The 24,836-nt window shown below is 25.9% G+C and overlaps 4 protein-coding genes across 4 annotated transcripts; 1 reads left to right on the forward strand and 3 right to left on the reverse strand.

Annotated features, from left to right (window-relative positions):
* Positions 1-703: 703 nt before the first annotated feature.
* Positions 704-4,156, reverse strand: OCT59_011817 (uncharacterized protein; the record flags this gene model as incomplete). Its single annotated transcript, XM_066134036.1, has 4 exons — positions 704-2,436; positions 2,537-3,901; positions 3,982-4,024; positions 4,094-4,156. The coding sequence occupies 4 exons, from the start codon at positions 4,154-4,156 to the stop codon at positions 704-706; spliced, it is 3,204 nt and encodes a 1,067-aa protein (XP_065989339.1).
* A 6,752-nt stretch (positions 4,157-10,908) lies between these two features.
* Positions 10,909-12,107, reverse strand: OCT59_011818 (uncharacterized protein; the record flags this gene model as incomplete). Its single annotated transcript, XM_066134037.1, has 5 exons — positions 10,909-11,155; positions 11,226-11,275; positions 11,339-11,514; positions 11,592-11,702; positions 11,852-12,107. The coding sequence occupies 5 exons, from the start codon at positions 12,105-12,107 to the stop codon at positions 10,909-10,911; spliced, it is 840 nt and encodes a 279-aa protein (XP_065989340.1).
* A 6,737-nt stretch (positions 12,108-18,844) lies between these two features.
* Positions 18,845-19,054, reverse strand: OCT59_011819 (uncharacterized protein; the record flags this gene model as incomplete). Its single annotated transcript, XM_066134038.1, has 1 exon — positions 18,845-19,054. One exon carries the CDS (start codon positions 19,052-19,054, stop codon positions 18,845-18,847), a length of 210 nt encoding a protein of 69 aa, XP_065989341.1.
* A 2,902-nt stretch (positions 19,055-21,956) lies between these two features.
* Positions 21,957-23,732, forward strand: OCT59_011820 (uncharacterized protein; the record flags this gene model as incomplete). Its single annotated transcript, XM_066134040.1, has 6 exons — positions 21,957-22,475; positions 22,572-22,602; positions 23,203-23,433; positions 23,524-23,562; positions 23,639-23,644; positions 23,728-23,732. The coding sequence occupies 6 exons, from the start codon at positions 21,957-21,959 to the stop codon at positions 23,730-23,732; spliced, it is 831 nt and encodes a 276-aa protein (XP_065989342.1).
* Positions 23,733-24,836: the final 1,104 nt, after the last annotated feature.

Raw genomic sequence — 24,836 nt, forward strand, 5'->3', positions numbered from 1 at the left:
AAAACTCAAATCTAAATATTGCGTAATTTTCAATAATTTTATTAATTTGTTTTCTCATAAATTTATATATAGTAATGTTGTTAAATATGTACAGTCAACTCACCTTACATGAATTTGGCGTCTGGACTTATTATGCCTTCGTTCATTTTTCAGAAAATTTGGTAATGCTATCAAGTATCAACGAAGGATTTGGTATAGAATATTTCGTTATACAATTTTTTCGGTATATAGTAAAAACAACGTGAACCGACCGAACCGCCCTTAAATAAATTATAAAATATTTTTCTAATTTAAACTTGTTTCAAAATTTATAAAAATTTTATTAGAAACTTAAATCTTTTCTTTACTGAAAAAAAAATAAAAGTTAATTATAAAAAGTTCATTTTATATGATCACACTTTCGTTCGTTAAACTGGTGTAACAGCGCTTGATTAACATCACTATAACAAAATTTTTTTTATTTATATGTTAAATATCAAAATTCGCTATAAGGTAAAGTTGACTATATAGTTGAGTTAAAATATTAATCATTCTAAAAGAAGATAATTTACATATAGTAGTAAATTCTTTGACAAATGACAAACTAAATTTCTCTTTTATTTTTGTATAAAATAAAAAAGCAAACTATAATAATATATAAAATGATCGTAATAAATATCGTATAAATTCGTTTATAATTCCCTATAATATTATTACTTCTTCTTTACAAATTATTATTAGCGATGATATAAAGATCACAGAATTCTTTGAGCTGGTTGGCTCCCGAATTTTCAGCAAATTGTTTCATATTTTCCACATTCGACCTGGTAATCGTTCGCGAGAGCCTCAATTCCATCACTTCTTTTAAATGGACTAACTCATAACTATTTGCTAATTTAGTTAGATCTTTATAAAGTGCAAATTTTGAATTATCATCATCAATACCTAAACTTTTAATTGCGACATCGATGTCCTGACCATACAGGTATCGTAATAAGATTCGCATCGAGTTAGGTCGAATGTCATTAATAGTGATCTCAATCGGACCCGGATCTGCCGAATAAAATTCTTGTCGAAAAAATCCAGAGCTTGCCACAAGCATATATCGACTTGCTTTAATTTCTTCTTCATTTACAATAAAAATGATGTCATTTAAGGAGGATTCATGATCAAATAAAAGATCAAATACGGCTTTTCCAATAATAATGGACTGATTGTGTAGACGGACGTTTATTTTATAATCTGGTCGTTTTACTTCCTTGACACCTGCACTTTTGAGCATGTTTGGATATTTTTGAAGACTCAAACAAATATATCTATCCTCATCCTTTTCACTATTCAAAATCAAATCTTTTACAGAGACCCAGTTGTCGTCATCAAATGGGTCTTGATCTTTATTGAAATTAAGGAATAATCTTTCATGTTCATAAATTTGTTCTGACAAGTCAATATCATTTGTCTTGCATTCACCTTCGAGCCATTTATAAACTTCATAGACGTTGTTTTTAAAAACGCCAGCCCAATCGCTTTTCCATTCATCATCAACCCGTATGTGTGTATACAAGAAACGAAGATGTTCGATTACAGTAGTTGCTTCCGGTTTACCAAGTGATGGATACTTTTGAAGTACGTGTTTAGGCGGTACAACATCTTCTGCAATCAAAGACATTTGACTCCACGCAACTTCTTTATATTTGGAAAGAACTATGTGATCGAAACAATCTAAAGTATTAGTACGAACATAATTCAAATTATAAGGTTTACCCAGATCTTTAGAAATTGGAACAAATCTAAATCTTTCCATTCCTTCTTCAAATTTAAGAGTGTCAATATTCTTATAGAAATAGTCGATTAAGGCAAAACCTCGATAACGTATGTCGGATGGAGGATTCACCTTTTTTTCCAACGTTTCGATATATTTAGCGCAACCAATGAATGTTTTTTGATTAACCTTATTTTTAAATCCAATATTTGACAATGCATCTGAATATTTTATATCATTATGAAGATACATGCCCATGTTTTCACCAAAAATGACCTTGTAAACACTATTTCGAATATCATACAGTTGATCAATTTTCTTTAATTTCTTATTATATGTGGGAAAACAAGGCTTATCTTTTAAATCTCTAACAACATTACTATAATGAAGTATGTCGTTTAGAAAACGAACATATTGATAATCATATTCACTAGGGAATTCAACGTCTTCGAAAGTATACGAATAAACGTCTCGTTTTTGGACACCAAGTTTGATAAGACAATTTCGAACATTATCCCCAGAAGCATTCAAATAAATTTTAGAATCCTTTTTTGTTCGATAATGTTGAAAATTACTTGGCAAGATGTACCCGCATGAAATTGGTTTCAAATCTGCTGGTAGTATCGAATCTGAGAGTGTCGGCCAAATAGGCAATGAGCGGAGGAGTAATTTTAGATCCGGATTAGATGTTATGTCTACGCAAATTTAAAAAAAAAATAAAAGAATAAGCAATTCAACCATTTGTTTAGTTGCAAAGATGATAATATTTGTACACTTAAAACTCTAAGTAGCTACCTAATCCATCCAAATTATTTCGTAATAAGCCTTGAAATCCTAAAGTCTGTCCACGTGGTAAGAACTTGAAGAGAACGTCTGCGCGGTCATTCTCGTCAGGTAAGCCTTCATTAATCAACTGGAAAATATCATCATTTTTTAATATAAGTTGGAGTACTCTAAATCCATATTCGACTACGTATCTTGGATAATTTCCAGCGGCGGACGGAAACGGCCAGTACTTTGAGATGGGATGATCTTTTAGATCTATTTCTTTATTTTTATGTAATTTGATAATTTCTTCGAGTAGTTTGCAATAAAGTTCCGGTAAGAAATCAAGCAAAATATACCTATTCCAACCAAGTTTCTGATGATCTAAATCCGGCAGATCATCTTTTTCGATTAGTAATTTTCCACGATCTGAGCCCTGAGCCCAAGTACCGTTAAGATGAACTGGCAAATATATTGCATCAGGTAATGAGAAAAAAGAATACATTCTACCCTTAAAGCAGTTATCCTCTGAGCTTTTAAGTATTGTAGCGATACCCCCTAATACGCGTAAACGATATTTTCTCGCATATTCTTTTAGTTTTGAATCCTCAGGATTTTGTTGAGCACCATTAGTAATAATCCAATGCTCTTCCTGTTTATTTTCTGAATTATCAGCTAATTCGATCTTTATCTGAAAAGTATTAATTACACCATTGTTAACATACTTTCTTTTATTTTTTGTATCTTCATTCAAATCTGTTATAATCGCTCTCCAAAGAGAAGTTATTTGGAATGGAGCTGTATCTTCATTTATGAAAGACGTTTCAATTATTTCAATATTTCGAAGGAATATAAATTGAGAGGATGCAATTGATTTAATATTGGTGAGTAATTCGAGAACCTTGTCGGTAGTAAAAATGCTGTCAGAGATATCACTTGATTCTTTCCTGAGTGGTAATCGAAAGAGAGTCCCTTCAAAAGTAGATCGAAAATCTATTCCTTCAATGCCTTCAAAGGGAACTAATTGGTCCTTATTAGAGAACCCATCAATGCCATTATTGGGAATAAGACCCCTAATACCACGTTGGGACAAATATTTCTCTTGAGGATCCAAAAACGCAAAAGAATCACCACTTATAAAACTTGGAACATCAGTAAAATGATAACACGAATTAAAGCCTATTCCATGTTTCCCGATTTTTGTATCATCACCTTGTTTTCCCCCAACGCGTATCTGCATAAGCGATTCAAAATCAGTTTCTTTAAATTTCGCATTATTAAATATCAAAATGGCTGGGCCTTGCCAAGCCTTCATTTCATCATAAAATAGAGAGTCTGTAGGGTGTGAACGAGCGTCAACTATAACATGATATCGAGTAGCTCCAGCATCATCAGCTATTTTTTTTTTTAAAAAAAAAGGATATTTCAATTAAAATTTTAACGAAAGTGAAATAAATTGAATTTTAACTCCCTACCATTTTGAAGAAATTCTTTAAATATACTTTCGAAAGGATAATCCTGGTAAAATATTAATTTAATGAAACCATTAAAAAAAAATGCACTTTTAAAGCATAAATGAAAATCTACCTTTATGATATTACGAATGGACGAAATAAGTGTTTCGTTTTGACCGTAAGATTGAAATGACATTTTATATCGTTATCTTTTTTTTCGACTTTTTTTTTTGAATTATTTTTTTTTTAAAATAATAGATTAGAATTTGATACCATTAAAGATTATTTCTTTTAAATCTTTTCTTTATGCGTTTTTTTTGTGACAAGATTTTATTCTAAAAAAAGTTATATATCGGTTTTCATATCTACTTATACAGAAATAAATCTGATACATTGCTAATAAATAAGACTATTAAAGACAATGATCTTCCGGAAAAAGTTTTGATGACGATTTATTTGAAATACTTCATATATTAGAAGTTAGATTGAAAACGATTATCAAGAATGTTTCTATAGATGAACTACTTCCTGGTTTAAAATTAGTTAAACAAAAAATGATCGGCATTTGATGCTTTTGTCTTGTCGTTTTGCGTTAAGATCGGCTTAAACTTGTTAAAAATCGATTTTACCTATTTTAGTTTCGATTTTTTTTTTCTATTCTATTTTCAACCAATCAAATAACATCTCAAAATTTCTTATGCTAATAATTAAATTACCAACTGCGAGTGATCTCTAATCAAAATATGTTCAGATAATTTTTTTTTTTTCAGATATCCTGATAGAGCGTTCTTTATCCGAATAAAATTACCAGGTCTATTATTATCTGGATAAAAAAAAGCCTTTTTGTTTTGGTTTTTTTTTTAAAAAAAATAAAAAAAAATGTAAAATCATGATTAAATATCAAAAAATAAATAAAATTTCAATAGAACATCATATCTGATATAATTTAATGAAATTGAAATAGCAATAGAAAATGATTTCAATAAATTATAGATATTAATAAATGATGTTGATATACAGTATAAGAAATTGATGAATACATTAATAGATAATTTTAAAAATTACGTAAACATATAAAGATTGAATTAATGGTTTAGATTTAGGATTTTTTTTTTAATTCCAGCTGGCATTATAAATTTGACCTAAATTACTATTGATGAACTATTTGAAACCTAGTACATTAATATAAAATTGTTAACAACTTAGACATGTTTTATATTCATTATATTCAAAATATTATTATAATATTTGTAAAAAATCATTAACTTTGAATGTTATTTCAAATTGTGTAAGCACAACAATAATAGCCATTTATAATGTAATTACTTTGTTTTTTCTTATTTAAAATATAATAATAATAGTAGTATAGTCTTTATCAAATTCATGTGGAAATGCGATAATACTATTGATGGATTGTTATCGACGCCTAAATATGGTTTAGTCCTTTCCGTTATCTTTTATTATTTGTCCGGCACGTGATGATGTGTATGCATAAGCATATTCATAATTTTATGTTATTCTTATGCTTATACTTTATAGTTTATACTTTAGGATCAGCAACCCAGCTTTCCATCGTAATAAAATTTTTTATTAAATATCCAATGTCAATTACTGCATTAGCCTTTTAAAGTAGTAAATATTTTTTTTCATAGAATTTTTTTTAGTAAGCATATTTATTGTCATTTTCTTTTTCAAAAAAAAAAAAAAAAAAATCTTAATGACTATCAAATTATTATCATGTTAATCATATTATCGTCATAAAAAATTTATCGTAAATTGTGTAATTGTAAATTACTTTATACGACTAGATATCAGCAAAAAAATTGTTTTGGGCGATTTTTTTTTTTCATAAATATATATATTATTTTTATCAAAAAAAAAACCTTCATTATAATGATGATTAGAATTTTTAGATTCAGTATATTGATTTTTTTTAATAAAATTCTGATTTCAGATCTGCAATACGAAAGAAAATTTTTAAAATATAATTGATACTAATTTTAATTTATTCAGATTTATCATCAAATAAAATTCTCTTAATTTTAATAAATGAACACTTTCCTTACACAGTATTTTTTTAATGTCAAAATAAATTGTGTTTTCATTATAAATTTGAAAATAAAAGAAAAAACTTTGGATTTATTGGATTTTTAGAAATTAGATAAGTTTATTAAGCCACAACATTTCCGTTCGTTTCTCACAACATATCGGCTGATCAGAAAAGCCTCCCATAATTTTATATGCTAAATGACAATAAATAACCCATCAGTTTATATATAATGAACCCATCAACTGAGCTTAAATATTAATTGGCTTGATTTTTCCAATCAGCCGATATGATAAGTTTGTTTATTTTTAATATTTTTTACCAAAAACCCATTATTATACCTTTTATAAAATAATAAAATGAGCCTTTTAAGTTGTTTAAAAAATTATATTTTAGAAGAAAAAAATTTTTTTTATTAAAATTTATTATAACAATTGATAATAAAATTTATGTACTGTATTTTTAATGATAGAGACGTAATAAAAAATCACGTAGTTTGATTGGATATATGTCATGAGATTGCAGATCATTTGTGTGTGGCGGGTGTGGCGGTTATTTTTAATGAACGACGCATCACGCATCAGATACAGTAAATCTGAAAAGCCCCAATAATATGAAACATCAATTTCAAAGAGGTACTTAAACGTTAATTTCATGTGAGGAGAGGAAACTTGAATAACAATCTTTCAAGTAAATCTCTTGGAAATTTAGTTAATCCCTAATGATAACTTAAGGAGAGGATTTTTTACTTTAAAAACATTTCATCTTTTTTTGGATTTTTTTTATAGGAATTGGCTTTTGACTCTTGAGTGAGTATTAATCAGGGTTGTGGAGATTTTATTTATTTATTTATTTTTTCATTTTAACAACTAACATTTAATACTAATACTATTTTGGAAGTTTCTAGATGATATCAGTTTTTTTTTAGATTTTTGAAAACATTATTTTGAATTTATGTTTAGGATAGATGAGAAATTGAAAGTACTTTTATAAAAAAAAATATACATTATCTCATTAATTAACACCATACATTAATCTTATAAAAAATCTAATAAAAAATAAAGATAAAAATTGACCTGATACATGGATACGAATCTAAATAGTTTTTAACAACATAATAATAATAAACATAATTTATTTCACCATAAACATTTTTTTTTTAATGATACATTTTTTAAAGATAATAAATAATATTATTTATTAATTTGATAATATTATTTTAATTTTTCATTTATTATTTTTTTTTTAAAAAAATATACAAATACAATATATTCAAAAAATATACTAAATGGTTGATCTAACTCCTCTACTCACATACCCTCTCCAACTATTATCATCCACAATGGTTTTGATCTAGTATTGCAGAAATATTTTCAACCAGCAATTTTAATTAAATAGCACCAATTGATAAATCCGCTTTTAAACCAGAATCAGATGATATGAACGTCTTGACTCTTGAATTAATGGCTGCAAACCCCTTACCAACCTAATTAATAAAATGTGAATTTAAATATAATAAAGTATTAATATTTTTAATAAATTTTCCAAATAAAATACTGTATAAACGTGGTAAAATGCACTCTAAAGCATCATAAATTCTTTTCTAGTCATCACACACGTCATGTGAAAAAATTCAATTAAATTTGATCAGTTACACATGAACCTTTGCCTTTTACGCCGATCACAATCAAAAAAGAAAAAACAAACTTTTGTTTCACCAAAGAAATAACGAAGTATTGAATTAATAGACTTATGACATTGAAATAGGGTAAACGTTGAATTAGAAGCATTAGATTCATAGTTGTTAGGGTTAGGTTAGGATTAGGATTGGGTTAGATTAACATAAGTTTAGGATTAGGACTAGGGTTAGTTTAGGAGGGTCAGTCCAGGATTAGGATTAAGGTTAGGATTAAGGTTAGGTTGGTTTAGTTAAAATTCGAAAGTTCAAAATGATGCTCTAACTCAATTATCTTGTTAATTTTGTAGATACGAAGTACAAATTTGCGTTGAAACTGTTGCAAAAATAAATAATTTTTATCTGCCTCATACGAACCTGTCAAACTACTCGCAAGAATTTATTTGGTAGATTTTTCTATTACGTTACTGGTACTCTGCCGCCAAATTTCTTAGGTTAACTGCTTTTCTCCTACTATCTACCGGCTTTGTGGTAGTCGTTATTATAATGTCGACAAAATGTTAACGGGTGACCCACTGGTATCTATGGCGATATATGATAATGTATATTTACCATTTATTCTTTTTTGCTCGGTTAACATTACTCCTATACAAATTTTAGGAGCCTACTACTATGACGATCTGATAATGTGGGTAGAACTCAGTCTCTTGCTAATTTATCTAATTATTTGATAATATTATTATGGGAAAGAAACCTCAACTGAGACATTGCATACTGTTTAATGACACATTGTTCGCAAGGCCGAAAGACAAGATCGGGGGTCTACAATTTCGATCTTAGTAACAATATATTTTTAGTTTTTATTGGAGATTTCAACGACGTTGATAAAAGTCGCTCATTTTTTCAAGGAACCGCACATAGTGACATAGGAATGCAATTGACCGAACTATATTCACATATGAAGAAACCAGATACAAAGAATTAAATGGAGGTAAAGTCCACCGTTGCTACTGAATAAATCACGTTGGTGGTCTTAGTTCCGAAATAAATACAGAAACAAATAATATAGTTGTCATTGCACCGGCTGGCGTCATATTAGCTACCCCTTGATCTGACTACATTTTTCGGAAACATCGGTGGTTTCCTTACTATTTGTGGCGTTTACCGCTTTCTCTTTGGCAGTGGGATGATGAACCATTCGGGTTTGTGACTGAGTATTGCTTTCAATATAGGGATTTGGATAATACGTCGGATAAAGTTGGTAATGATGTAGAAAAAGGCGATGATGATAAGGATAGTGAACTAACTGGAAGCGAAATTCGAAACTCTGTTTAGAAAATACTATGTTGACATGGAATATTTTGAATCAAAAAATTAATCCTTTTTGAGTCATTAAATTAAATATACAGTACTTTTATTTTTATATTCAATTTTTTAATGGATTGTAATGCATATACTGTATTATATAGCTAGTGTACGCTATACAAAAAAATGTCTTGGCTTACTAAGTAAAGTTATATAATAGGCAAAAAATACACAATAGTAAATAGTTTTTAAAGGCTCTATAATAGGTACATCAAAGGTGCGCTATGGTTAATTCAAAAAATTCGTTAATAAAAGATTTGAACATCGAAGTATGCAAAATATGCTATTAACGCTATTTTTTTTTAAAAAAAAAAAAAATATTGCTGTTTGCTTATTGCTTCTTTTAATCATTGGAATAAAAGAGCTCTCCTGTGGCGCCCTTATTACATAAATTTCAACAATTTTTTTTTTTATATTACGATTCCTTACTTAAAAATTAACAAAAGCTATTTGTTATTCAGCATCAAAAATTCATCCAGTGGTCAAGGATATGATCTTGTGCATAATAATTAATTTATTTTATTATTTGGATTTGGTGTTTTATTTTACGTTCCATTATGAACGGAGGACCCAGAAATATATATAAAAGGGTCAGGTTTGAGTTTGCGTATTTTGAACTAAAAAAATCATGAAAATCTTTCCTTTTTTAGATAATTTCTGATAATGCCGGTCAGAATTTTATTTCCTATTATAGTATCCGACTGATATTATCATAATTCCGGCCCTGAAAAAATGCGTACAAAAAATTTTTTTCATCACCTGACCCCTATATATATATTTCTGGGTCCTATGAACGGCTTAACTGTTAAGTTAAACTCTTGCCAACATGACGTAATTCAAATACGTGATTTACTGCGTAATGACAACGATCGCTCTTCGCAACTCCCGCAGCGAGTCTCATTCAAGGAAACGTTAATGGCTAGTTCTAAAGGTATAACCTTCAGATTTTTTTAGTTTTCTTTAACGGAATATTTATTAAATCGACATTTCATTCATTCTTTTTAGGTTCTGATGTCTCAAAGTACTAAACGAATGAAGTTAGATTTTTTTTTTTATTTTTTTTTAAATTTAAAAAGTTAATGTTTTCTTTTTTTTCTTTTTTTTTTGTAGGGATACCAATTTGGGCTTCTTGGATGAGCTTGAGAGGTAACCAAACTTCCAAAACTTGTAATTTTATTTTTTTGGAAGTGTTTACTAACACTTTTTTTTGTAGTTTCTCTTGAAACAGCACTTTGGAAGGACATATAATCGGCGTTTCCCAATGGCTAATTTTCCAAATTTGTGGTCCATATTGCACTAATCATTCTCGTATTAAATTTGTCCATAGATCTAGGTATTTAGATTCATAATAAGCAAATAAATAAAAATAAAAAAATTAAACTAGGAAACAGGAACTTTGTTGGAGCGTCCGCCGTCCGAAGCATTTCTAGTCACATGATCATCATTTACATATTACAAAAAATTAAAGTCTACAAAAATATGTATTGCTAAAGTTAAAAAAAAAATGTACTGCAAAAAAAATTATAATTAAAAAATTTATCACCAAGTTATAGTTAAAAATATTAAAAAATATATAGTTATATAATCTAGTTAAATTCGTTGACATTTGATAAAAAAAAAATTTTCACACAAAAAAGCATTTTGTTTCAATTTTTGTTTAAGATGCGATTTAAAAAATCATACTTTATTTTAACAAATTTTTAGAAGCAACTAATTTATTAACACTTTAGAAAGCCAACAATATTTATTATTGAATTTTATTATAACAATGAATAATTTAGGAAGTTTATGTAAAACATAAAATACATTTATTTAATTCTTATAATTGATTACAAACTGGTCCATTTAATACTATCTATAATTCCAGTGATCAAATTATAAAACTAACATAATATTTAAATTATTTTTCATGTTTTTCTTCTAATAATTTCTCTAATTTCCCTAATTTCCCTTCTAACATATCAAATTTCTTATCATAAGATTTTAATTTATCAAATATTACCTCATTGTCAATAGTGTTATATTTAATTTGAAGTTTTTCAAATAAATCTTCCCGTAATTCTGTGAATTCCTTTGTATCCCATTCACCCTCTTTAATCAATCTTTTAATTTCTATTCGAGTCTTATCAACATCGGCATAATAATATCTTGAAAAATAAATTTAAATAATTAATAAATAATGTCACTAAATTTTTTTAAAAAAGTAAAATTACATACATTACTTCAGGAAACCATAATAGGTAAAATAACTCAATCTCAGCCAAAATCTAAAAGTTGAGATATATTAGTATATTTATAGAAATGGGATGATTAATAATATTATTATTTACCTCTGCCTTCGGCATCAAATATGAGACTCTATTATTATCTTCTTCAATTGCATTGCTGAGTAATCCAATTAACAAGTTCATAAGATATATAACAATTAAAAGGGAAAATAAAACAATCAATACTGCAATTGATGGATTTTCTGTATATGTCCAATTGGATAATGCACTTGAATCACCTATTTATAAGAAGAATTGCTTAAATATATTAGAAAATATTATGTATATTCACATAATTATGAAAAATTTAATATACCTATTAAAAATAAATATATAGCAAAAAGGGAAGTTTTAATATCCATAAACATGTTTGTATTTCCATCAGAAATTTGAATCATAAGTGGATTGGAATTTATTAAAACAATACCTCAATTAGAAATATTAGAAATTCATTATCACGAGTGACATAATTTAAACATTTTTTTAGATCAAATTTCATTCTTGAATGGCGAGATAGATATCTTACTGTATAATTTCCATCAATATTTGTTACTAAATATATTGTACATGAGTTACCCTTACTTACATCTTCAATATTTTCAAATCGATAATATGGTACCAATTCAACTATATCATTATCCCTTACATTAATTTTTAATTGCATTTCTTGAACGAAATTATCAATCATTTCATTCTTACTGGTCCATTTACTATTATTAATATATATTACGCAATGTTTACTCTTTACATTTTTTTTATTTGTATATTTATTACCACAATTTTTACATATATTTTTATTCGCTTTATTAGATGAACTGTTTTCGGATGACATCTTAAATACTTAAAAAAAGTTTTAACGAGAAACACATTATATATATGAGTTATTCTTTGGCGCAGTTCTTTTTTATTCATGTGAATTTTACTTTAAGCCGCTATTAAAAAAAAGTTAGGCCAAAAATCACAATTAGCTAATATTTTCGTAAATTGCGCCAAATATTGATCATCACAAAATATTCTAGTATATATATGGGACCTGATCTAGGTTAGAGAATTTCTTTCAAAATTGAGATTTTTATTGCATTATACTTTTTTGATATGACTAGATTAAAATACAATAACTTAAACTTTAGCCCTCCAAAATAATATGATTATTTAGTTATTATTTTTCCCAGAAATATTACGACTTTCGCTTTTACATAGTGTCAGAATATCAGGTTTATTGAATATATTGGATATATTATTGATTAGATTGCCGACATTTCTGTTGAGAATATTCTTTTTTTTTTTTAAGATAAAGAAGATATCACAGGAATTAATGGCTGGACAATATGCCATTATGTGTCATTGTTGTCACGCTTGTGCAATTTTACGCTGATCACAACATTTGATGTTCTCAGAATGTTCATTGCCCGTACATTATGATGTACATTATTTTAAAGATAATAAACATTATACTAATATTTATTTATTACTATTATAATAATAGTATTTTCATTTATGTATTAATTAAAATGTATAAAAAAATGTATTATTATCACGCTATTTTACTAATATAAAAAAGCCTAATACTGTAGTTGAATAATTCGTTCAAAATAAAATATTAATTGACCGATTTTCTTACCAATAAAATCTGTAAAATAGTTTAAAATCCATCTAAAGAAAATAAATAAATTAGTAAATAAAAAAATTTATTATTTTATTATTAATAATATTAAAGAATAGATGAACCATCAGGAATTTCAAATTTATCTTGTTCCTCTGAGTGAAGATTTGGATTATTATATACTTCTTCATCATCTATAAAAACAAAGGTAAAATAATATTAATTTATTATCTAAAAAGAAGCTTAGTAAATGTTTTGCTTACCTTCATTATTGACATTTTGTGTTATCACTGTTTTTTTATTATAATCATTTTGATTATCTGCGATTATTAAAATTATTTAAAACAAATCAGATTTAATAAAATATTATCTTATTATAAATTGAATTATAATTGATTTATTAAATTTTACTTACCATTTTTTGAACTAATCTGTAATTTTTTAAATACTTTGGATAATTTTTTACTATTACTATCTAAATTAAAATATTAATTAGTAAATATTATATATAATGAAAAAATTTATTTCTCACCCCCCTGAATTTAATATATAAAAATGACGTCATGCTGATCATTTGCGGATCATTTCCAAAAAGGAACAATGTAATTAATGTAATATTGACGAAAAAAATTTTTAAAAAATAAAACTTAATATAAGCTTCGTATAGCCTTCAAAATTATAGTTTATAGGTAATTTTGACTGCTTTACAAATTTACTTAATACCTTAACTCCATTTTTGTCATTTTTGACAATTTATGACTTGGGAGGTGAGGAATAAATTCACCCTTATATAATATTCATTTTATTTTTTAAAAATTAATAATAAATTACCTTTAATAATACTACTTATTTTTGATGTGTTATTATTATTATTCTGATCACTTGATTTGCCAAAATCACTAACTAAAAATGAAACAATTATTAGTAAATGATGTAAATATTCATTATAATTTTTAATAATTACTTACTATTATAAGGAATACTAAAATCATATGATTTACTATGAAATGCTATTAATAGAGATGGTTTTTATTAAAGATTTTATAAATAAAGCTAAAAAAGTCAATTTATATTACCTTCTTGTTCTTCTGTTATTACATAAATTGGAGAGAATGATATTATTATAAATACTAGAAAAAATATCATATATCCAATATAAATTATTATATAATTAATTACCTTCAGTTGCATTTTTTGGTTCAGGAAGTTTTTCAAATTTATGAATTTTACTTGTAAATAGTTTACTACCTCTATTAATTATTTCTTTATTTATTTTTAATTTTAGTTGAGGTAATTCATTTGGTTTGTTTTGATAATATGACATAATATCATTCATTTTATTTCTAAGTGTATCAATATCAGGTCTTTTTAATGGATCAGCATCCCAACATTGTTCCATTAAACTTTTATATCCTGAAGGAATTTCTGGTATAATTTTTGGTCTTATACCATTAATAATATTAATTGCAAGATTACAATCATGTTCATAATTCATAAATGGTGGTTGTCCAGATGAAATTTCCCACATAAGCATTGCAATACTATAGATATCAGATTTAAAAGTACATTCTTTTCCATTAAAAACTTCAGGAGCTATGTAAGGAAGATTTCCATATATACATGTTGATGATTTATTTGCAGGACCACAAAAACCAAAATCACTAATATACCAATTATCATTAAACTGTGAATATAATATATTTCCAGAATGCAAATCTCTATGAATTGAATTCTCTTCATGAATATTATAAAGTGCATTAATTGTTAAAAAAGCAATTTTAATTCTTTCTTTCCATGTAAGTTGATTATGATTTTGCAAATATTCTCTCAAATTTACATCCTTTTTTCTCATGACAAGCATATAATTTCCATTTGATAGATTTTGTGTTAAACCAAAACATTGAACAATCTCTGCATATTTGTTGCTTATTGTTAAATGCGATTTAGCCTATAAAAAATGATTTAAATTTTAGTTTCTTATAAATAAAAAAAAAATATCTTAAATTCTTTTAGTTACAAACCTCTTCAAACCAACTTTGACTTGCACTTTCAACATTTTCTAATTGTTTAAGTATTACTTTAATAGTTCCAAACCTTATTAATTTTCGTTCTTTAGAATCCCATTCATCATATCTTCCACCAATCCAATCTGCTGTATAAATTTTAGAGAAACCACCTCTCGTTAGATATTCAATATTTTGTAAATTATTATATGGAATCCATTCAACAATTTTACTTGGCATAATTGTTTTCATTTGAAGATTTTTTATTAAATTATCAATATTATTATTTCCAGATATCCAATTTGAAAAATTATCTTTTAAATAATTTTGAACACAATATTCACAATATAACGTAGCTAAACATTTTTGGTTACAATTCTCACAAATTCTTCTTATTCCTGAATTATACTTAATTTTATCTCGGTCATAATCTTCAATATTTAATCTTATTGCTTCAGTTTTTTCTTCTTCTGTAAGAGAATTATCAGCAAGAATTGTTTGTTGCATAAATTCATATTGTTCATGAAAACCTTTGTGAATATTATAATCAATTAATGTATATGCTCTATTAATTGCTGCATTTATTAGTTCTTCTCGAATAGTGGACATAATTATTATAAAGTGTGTTTAATAATTTGTTAGAAAAAATAAGGTTTTTTTTTACAAATTTTGTCGCTTATGGTCGCAAGTTAAACAAATCAAATGTTGTGACTACTGATTTACCTTTAGTTGTAACAGTTGTGATACCATATTAACTATTGCATAAATAATATAAATAATGAAAATGCTACAAATAAGAAATATTCTTTTTAGTAACTGGTAAATGCCGTTATTAGTTTATGATTATACAATATATACCTTATACAAAATAGAATATATTATCATATTAATAACTGTTAAAATAAATTTTTGTTTCTAAACTGAGGTCATCAACCGACAATCTAGAATTTTATTTTCATACAATTTATAAAAATTATGAAGGAACTAATAATTGTTATAGTCTAGTATGGATAATATAAAAAAAGGAAAAAAAAACTTGAGGGTTTATTGCCGTTTTAAAAAATGTTGACTCAGTGTGTCGATCATTTCTACAAAACGAATGCCGTGAACACATAAAAAATTATGCGAACTTGAAGTATGTATGCATAGTTTTATATAAAAACTACTTTGTCATTTTTAAATATGAAAAAAAATTGAAACGGACACAACCGAATACACCGAACACACTGAACACAAGTGAGCGCAAGTGAGCACAGGCAAATATTTTATGGATATTGTACAGTGTTATATTTATATTGGTTAACGTCGTTAACCAACATAAATACCACCATACAATATCTATATTATCGTACGGCTAATTCAGGTCATGCTCAAATAAACTATCACTATTCAATATAATACACAAATAAACTATTGACACCAATATTGTACGATAATGAAAATATTGGTCAAATAAAATCAGCATGATCCTATAGGGCCGTGCGATAAAAGTGAGTACATAATATGTGAATAATATAATTTTTATACATTTTCTTATGCACACTACCTAAAATATATTACTAAAGTTTTATTTTTTGTTTTATAAAGGAAAAAAAAAATTCCCAATGTGTTTGGTGCATTCGATTTGTAGAAATGATCAACACTGATAATTATTTGAGAAATTAAATTTAAAACTTGCAGAGGGAATTTATGATAATTTATAAAAACGTTAGATATAAAGAATATGACAGTGTATTTAAGTTAGGATGGTACGTAATTTATTTTAATTTTGACTAGTTTTTATTTTTTTATTTTTTTTTTAAAAAAAAAATACATTGGCGACCATACCAGTGCGACCCATAAATCATGTGATGAACATTAGCCAATTAAATTCATTTTAATGTTGTCTTATTGTCTTCATTGTCATTTAATTTTGAAATCACTTTCTAAAATACTTTAAAAACAAATATAAATTTTTTAAATATAGATAATATAGGCAAATATTATAGTTTACATATATTTCAAAGTAGATTTCTTTCTAATTTGGTTAATGAAGATGCGAACCAACTAGTATCATCACTTAATTTATTATATTATCCAATAAAAATTAAGTAAATGATCACGTGGTCAGGTCGTCAGGTCACCAACCAATTATATAGGATGAAAAATGGAATAATCAACTAGTAATCAACTTTAGAACATTTAAGAAGTGAAGTAGTTATTAGAAGCTACCAGAAAAGACAAGTACTATACTTTAATATTTTGGTTTTATTTTATTTTTTATTTATTTACTATTTTTAAAATTATTTAAAATAACGTTTAAAATTTTTATTTATATTATTTATATAGAGTTATTAGAAGCTAACTTTGCAGATAACTATAATTTGTTTAGGTTTTCGCTATCAACCCGCAATAATTTATTATCCAACACGTAGTGACATGGTATCAGATGATCTCGTGAAACTACAATCGTAAAATACTAAAATAATAGTCTTAAATAGGTGGGTATATAAACTCTTTCCGACGATCTTTTGTACCAATTTTTTAGCGGAAGAAATATTCAACAAAAATACAAATTATTATACAAATTATATATAAACATGTCAAAAAATCAAAAAACACAGATATAATGTCGGAAAAACAACTTATAATAGAGTTCTATCGAGAGTTTGATGATTTGAGAAGAGATATTTGCAACGTACTTACGATATGCTGAAGACAAAGGAGTTTCAAGAGTTTACCAAAAAGACTACAGGCACCTGGGATATAATATCAGAAGTATTTTCACACGATATACGTAGGCCATTCTCAAACCAAATAATGAATATTATAAATTTTATAATAAGGTGGAGTGCACATATCTTGACCATCATGCTTACAAAGAAAAAATACGTGGCGTTACCTCTTATCAGCGTTTCCACGTTCAGGATCAATTGACCATTTTTTTACACATCGACAAATATAATGTTGGAAGCTGTTGGTAACTCATTCAAAATCACAATTTAAGAAATGTTTATTTCATGTTAAATTATTAAGATATAGACATATTATTTGTTCCTATTTACATTATACCCGAGTTTGAAACGAAGCACTCAACGATGCAAAAATTACGTTCTTGACCTTCCTCGTATTACTTTCTTGACCAGGTCAAAATATGCATGATTATGTATGATAAAAATGTTCCTTTCTTGACCTGAAACATGATATGTGATAAACAAAAAAGAAATATTTTATTTTTATCATATTTATATTTGCGTCCTTTAATACTTTTTTATTTCTAGCTACAATATTGATAAATTAAAAAATTTTATTTTAATTACAAAAGATAGCCAATAAATAGATTACATTTAAGATAAGTACATTAATTAGGTAATAAATACTAAACACAACCGCATAAAACTAAATATTAAAATAAAAAGAAAATAATAATAAATTATTTTGTCATTAATCATTATTTGACCGGGTCAAGAAAGTAATAAGTAATACGAAGAGGGTCAAGAACGTAATTTTTGCCTCAACGATAGACACTTCATTTTATTATTATTATTTTTATTATTATATAAAAAATATTATCCTGTATAAAAGATAACTATTTAAATTTAAATACTGTAAATTGTATATGTTTAATACACAAACAATTCCTTAAAATATCACATGACGCGATAACAATTATTGATAAAACTATGACATTAAAGGCGCAGTACTGTAGTGCTGTAATGAATCATTGCATATACATAATATACTATTGCATAAATCATGACTTCATAGGGGTATTGCTATTAAAATAAAAATATAATGTATTAAGACCAAATTCAATCAAACACAACGTTGCAAAAGACAATAATAATAAATATTCACATGATCTTGATCTTGAGATTTTCTTCCGAATCTTATTAATCGAACATATAATGTTCAACGTTGGTCCTAATTTCACACCTCAACTTTCGAGTTTTTCTTCCGTTAATAAAAGGAACGTTCGCCCGATTATTTATGATATTTGAGAACATCGAAGTCATCATCTGTCAATCCTAAATTTGATTCTTTTAATCTGTGTATCAAGTCACTTGTTTTCGATATGTTTTCAAGTTCCTCAGTGGATGGTATGGAAGGAAGGAAGGTCTGGGGGGAAGAAATTATTGTTTCATGGTTTTTCATTTCCATTTCCGTATCTTCTTGTCTAGAATAATTTTCCATGAATAAAAAATATCAAGACAAATTATGTCGCAAAAGTTTACGCTGTTAAAATTGAATGGTTGTATTTAGGAATAATATTTCATTGTTTCATATAATAAGGGTATGGTATTTTATTTTTTGTGAAATTTTCACGTGAAAAAAAAAATAATAAATAAAATGACGAAAAAAAGAAATACTTAATATTGATGCAATAAATCAATTCTTCTATTATTACATTAATATCGTTAGACTTGGCATCGTATTGTAGATTACGCATCGTAGATTACGCATTATAATATAAACTTTACCAATTGTCTATTTAAATTGATCAGTAAGTGTATCATGTGATTGACAGATTTACGAATTCAATAACATTTTACCTAATAAACTTCTTACAAATGTTGTGAAAATGTTTGCCTTTTAAGAGCCTTTTTGATAGCGCCTTTTATTTAAAAGATGTTGAAACGATGTTGATCGATCGATTGTTAGTTTGCAAATAATTCAAATGAGTAATTCCTTTGTCGTAATAATCAGCTTTTAAAATATACAATCACATGATTATTCGTTAAATTTATTTTAAAAGTAACAAAAGAAATAATGTTATATATCTGTTTAAAAAAAAAGTAAACCTTTATTACTTTGTTTATTTGTGTACAAATACATAATGCACAAGTAAAAATAAAGATTCCTTTGGGAGAATATTTATTTTACGCCAAAAATTGAGCAATCTTAAAAAGATTGATTTAAAAAAAATTTCCTTTGATTCTCCTATGTGTAAATGACATTTTTTAGTTATTATTTTTTCTTTTTTTTTTATTTCAATTATTTATTTAATTATACTTTTTTTTACCTTATTTATTTTAGGATCGATCTTAAGCTTTGAAACGGAAGGAATGGATCGAAATGGAATGCTGATGGTAAGTAAATCTTTACCATATTTTCTTATTTCCGATCACTGTTCAATTATAAATTTTTTTTTCCATTAAATTCAGAATGACCAAACTGATACTTCGTTGATGCAAATCCAATAAGTCCACTCTATAAAAAAAATTATTTTGTTTTATTATTATTAATCATACAAATCAATGGTAAATTCTTATGTTTGACTTTGGAATAGACGAGCAGATACGTTGGCTGAAATAAGAAAAAACACGAGAAATTTTTCTATTATTATTTATTAGTAAACAATAAGAATATTTTTTTTTTTACCTTAAATTTGGTTTTTAACTCAAAATGGAAAAAATGATCAAAATAGATTTGCGGTAATTTGGTAAATGACTTTATATTTTAACAATCAATTTATTACTAATTGATATATTAAAATATTTTTTTTTTTCACTATTTCAAAAGTGAATTTTTATCTTTTTTTTTAAAAAAAAAAAGTTGATTTGTTATCGAAATAGTAAAGTAAAATTTAAAAAAAAAAGAACTGGGCTGTAACTTAATCTAAACAAACAAGTTTACAACCGATTTGAAAGAGATAAATGGTAAAAGATTTAATTGAATGTGAAATTCTTTCCTTTTGTCTTATATAAACATTAGATATACCATAATAGTAATTACTTTTCATATAATACATTTAAATTATTTAAATTAATTGAACTTTTTCTTATAATTTATCTCATCAAATATTAAAATTTTGTTAGTATTGGAAAATAATTTTCAAGAAAAAAAATTTAACCAATATTTAAATAATTTAAATAAAGAATATCTTGTAGCTTACATTACTTGCTTTGAAAATATTGATACCTGAGCTTGATGCTGGTTCTGTATCAGATTGATACAAAGAAGCCTCGGAGAAAGCATTTGTAAGGGGACAGTGAGAGATTCTTCGTCACTGAATAACTTATTTATATAACATTTACTTGTTTGATTATATTATTAAGTTAACTTTGTTCACGTGTCATGATCGGCATTAAAAAATTGGTGACCAAAATTTTGGATTTCCCAACCCCCTATTTATTCTGCTTAAGCAAAGTTATAATATTTTCAAATAACTTCCTTTCTTATTTCATTTATTAATATAAGAATAATTTTAGTAGTTTAATATTTTCCATAGGTAATAACGCAGTCAATTATTTTAAAGGCAACTTGCTTGATTTTATTTAAGATAATTTACAGTATCTTTGAGCGTAACTACCTTGTCATTATTAAATTTTTATAATTTTTTGAATTTTGAGAAAATATTTGCGTCATTAAATACCATTTTGTTTTTACAATAATTTATGTTAATAGAGTTATTAGGAAAAATGATGTTATAATAGATTGAAATATTTAATTTATTGTTTTGTCATAACATTATTTTTTTTTATTTTTACAAGCAGTTGAAATTTTTATAATCTTAACCTACTTTAATGATGATTATATCATAACTGAATTCATTCGTTAATACGAATTTTCTTCACATAATAATAATGGAAATTACTTCTTTTTAAAATTTTCTGTACAGATTTATAGTAACTAAAACTAATTGGTCAATACATTTTTTTAAAAATTTTTCAACCTAAATAATTTTAACGTGATTGATTCTAATTATAATTTTTAATGCATGCATGTTGTTACTGATGATGATATTGATTGACTGTACTGTATTTTTCAAAATTCAATAAAGTACCTATATCAGATATAGTATAATGGAAATAATTTTGGCGTTTGATAATCGACACAGCTTTTTTTTTTTGTGAAACAAGTATTTTGGTTTTGGTTTGGAGTTTATTGAAAAGGAAATTTATAATCAGTAGTGATTTCTGTGATCATCAGCTGATTTCTTGAACGCTTTATTGTTTTTGCCTAAATTAAAAATGATTTTGTCAATCGCTGCTGTGCAACAGTAATACGTTTTTAAAGCCGTCTTTTTTTTTAAAAAAAAAATATTTTTTTTACTCGTTTGATATAAAATTGAAGTCACATTTATTAATCCAATATGGAAAAGTTTATGCTCAATGATGATGTGTTTGAGCAAATAAAAGATTTTAACCATTGGAACCTGACTGAAGAACAAAGTTTGTTAATTGATAAGTTAATATTAAATGAAGAATTTAAAAAACGTTATAAAGAAAATGGTTCATGCAAAGAATGTAAGCAACCTAGAGCTTCTCGTGATTGGTGTCAATGTAAATTTCAACAAAATTTTAAAAATTGGACTAGTGGAAATCATGAAGTTGACAATCTTATTCAAAAAGTACAACTTAAAGCTAAAGATTATCAAGAAGTTTTAGAATGGATTGAATATGATAGATTTGAAAATGTTGAATACTTGGCAAAAGGAGGATTTGGAACTATTTATAAAGCAATTTGGAAAGATGGACTTATAGATAAATGGGATTTTGAGAATAATAAATGGATAAGAAGTAAATTTTGGTTTAGGGAATATGAGAATTTTCCAGTTGTTTTAAAATGTTTACATAATTCTCAAGATATTACATCCGATTTTTTAAGAGAAGTAAGTTACTTATTTATATATAGTAATTTCAAGATATTGTCCTATTATAAATGTTAAACTGTCTATTAATTATTATTATTATGGATTCTTTTTTAGATTGAAACCCATATTATGATTCCATACACAGGTTGTATAGCACACTGTTTTGGCATTACTAAAGATCCAGAATCTAGAAATTTTATAATAGTAATGGCATATGTAATAAATGGTAGTTTAAGACAACATTTAAATAATAGTTTTAATTCAACAAAATGGGATGAAAAGTTGAATATTTTAAAAGAACTTTTATTTAGCCTCAAATATATTCATTTAAATGGGTTAATTCATCGTGATTTTCATTGTGGTAATATATTAAAAGAAAGCGAAATTATTTTAATTGCTGATTTAGGATTATGTCGACCAGCAAATGTAAAACCATCTCAAAATGAATGTAAAGAACTATATGGAGTATTACCCTATGTAGCACCGGAAGTTTTAAGAGGAAAAGAATATACTCAAGAAAGTGATATATATGGATTTGGAATTATTGCATATGAAGTCTGTACAGGGCTTCCTCCTTATCATGATATTGCTCATGATAAATTCTTAACTATTAGCATTTGTTAAGGACTTAGGCCAAAATCAAATTATAAAATTCCTCAATTAATTCTAAACATAATTAAACAATGTTGGGATGCTGATCCTTTAAAACGACCTAAAGCTAAAGAATTATATAATTTATTAAAAGATTTATATTATTCAAGTAGTGATCATGAAATCAAAAAGCAAATTGAAGAAGCAGATAAAATTAATGAGAAGTTAACATCATCATCATCATTATATACTGGTCCTACTCTTTCATATACTACAAATCCTCAAGCAATTTACACGAGTAGACTTTTAGATTTTAAAAATCTTCCAGAACAAAAAAATGCTATTGATAACAAGGATGATGATAATTCATTTGGAGAATATTCAGGTAATTCATTTCCTATTTTAACTTTACAAAAGCATTCTTTAAAGATTTTATTGATGTATATCATTATTTTTTTATATATATATATTATAGAATCAATAGAAGCAATAGATTTTACTAAACTAGACCTAGGTACTTATATACATTAACTTTTTACATGATTTATTTTATTAATAATATTATTTAATAATTTATTTTTCACTTATAGATAAAAGTAACCGAGTTAAAGAAAGGAAAGGGATCTTGGGTATAAATTTCTTTATTATTTACTATTTATTTTCTTTAACATTACTATAGTATGATATTTTATTGGAATATATTTTTTATGATTAAATAAAGTATTTATAATTATATGACAAATAAATATAATGATTTGTATGTAGTTTGTTATAAAAATGTAACAAAGTAAAAATTACATTGTATTTTATATTATGTTAATTTTATTATAATGTTACTCAACCAAAAAGTAGGATAAAAATCTATTATGACCTGGCTCAAATTTGGATCGGATACCCGATCTGAGCTGATCCACTAATTAGATATTTGACAGTTGAAATATGGTGATTAGTAGGTGAAAACTAAAAACACTAGGGGGAATGGTAAATAATTCGTGTTCGAATTGGAACTAGTAACAATTGTAATGGTGATAATTATACTTCCTGCTGATGATAGTAAAGTTGATTTATATGTTGATAATATGAGTGTTTTGCAATGTTGGAAAAACTTTGATAGATAATTAGAATTTTACTGCCGTATGCAGTAGGACTTCATCCCTATAGTTAATTTTATTTGTATTGTTTAAGCAAATAAACTAAATAAATATAAATTGCAGTCTTTTTTTAATTTTAATGAAATAAATTCTCAGGTCTGTACTAGTTTCCATTAACAATTAATAATAAAATAAATTATATGATTTAATTTTAAAAATAGTAGGTTTTTTTAACAATAAAATAAAATTTACGTTTTGTTTGATCATTGAATAATTTTATAGGTAATTCGTATTATTATTGTATAGCCATTAAATTATCCATTTAATTTTTTTTTTATTTTATCTTGCGTAAAATAGCCATATACGAGATACATATGAAATCAAAATAATTTTATGACTATTATGAAAATTAAAACAATTGAAGTTTTTATTTTATTAAAAAAAAAAATGTCCAAAAGTAAAAGAAAAGAACTCTTTTACTAAGTACAATTAAAATTCATTTTTTAGGTTTAAGCCAGGTTGAAGATTAAGATCAGGCTGCAGATGTTTAGAATAGTTATTTATAACATGAAACCATGACATACCTGCGCCTGATCAATGAGGATTATTTTCGTAATTATGAATAGTTATAAATTTACGTTATCCTAGAATGAAAAATATATAGAACAAATAATAGTAAGTTATATAATTAAACCTG

This window comes from Rhizophagus irregularis, chromosome 2 (assembly GCF_026210795.1).
Source record: "Rhizophagus irregularis chromosome 2, complete sequence".
Taxonomy (NCBI): domain Eukaryota; kingdom Fungi; phylum Glomeromycota; class Glomeromycetes; order Glomerales; family Glomeraceae; genus Rhizophagus; species Rhizophagus irregularis.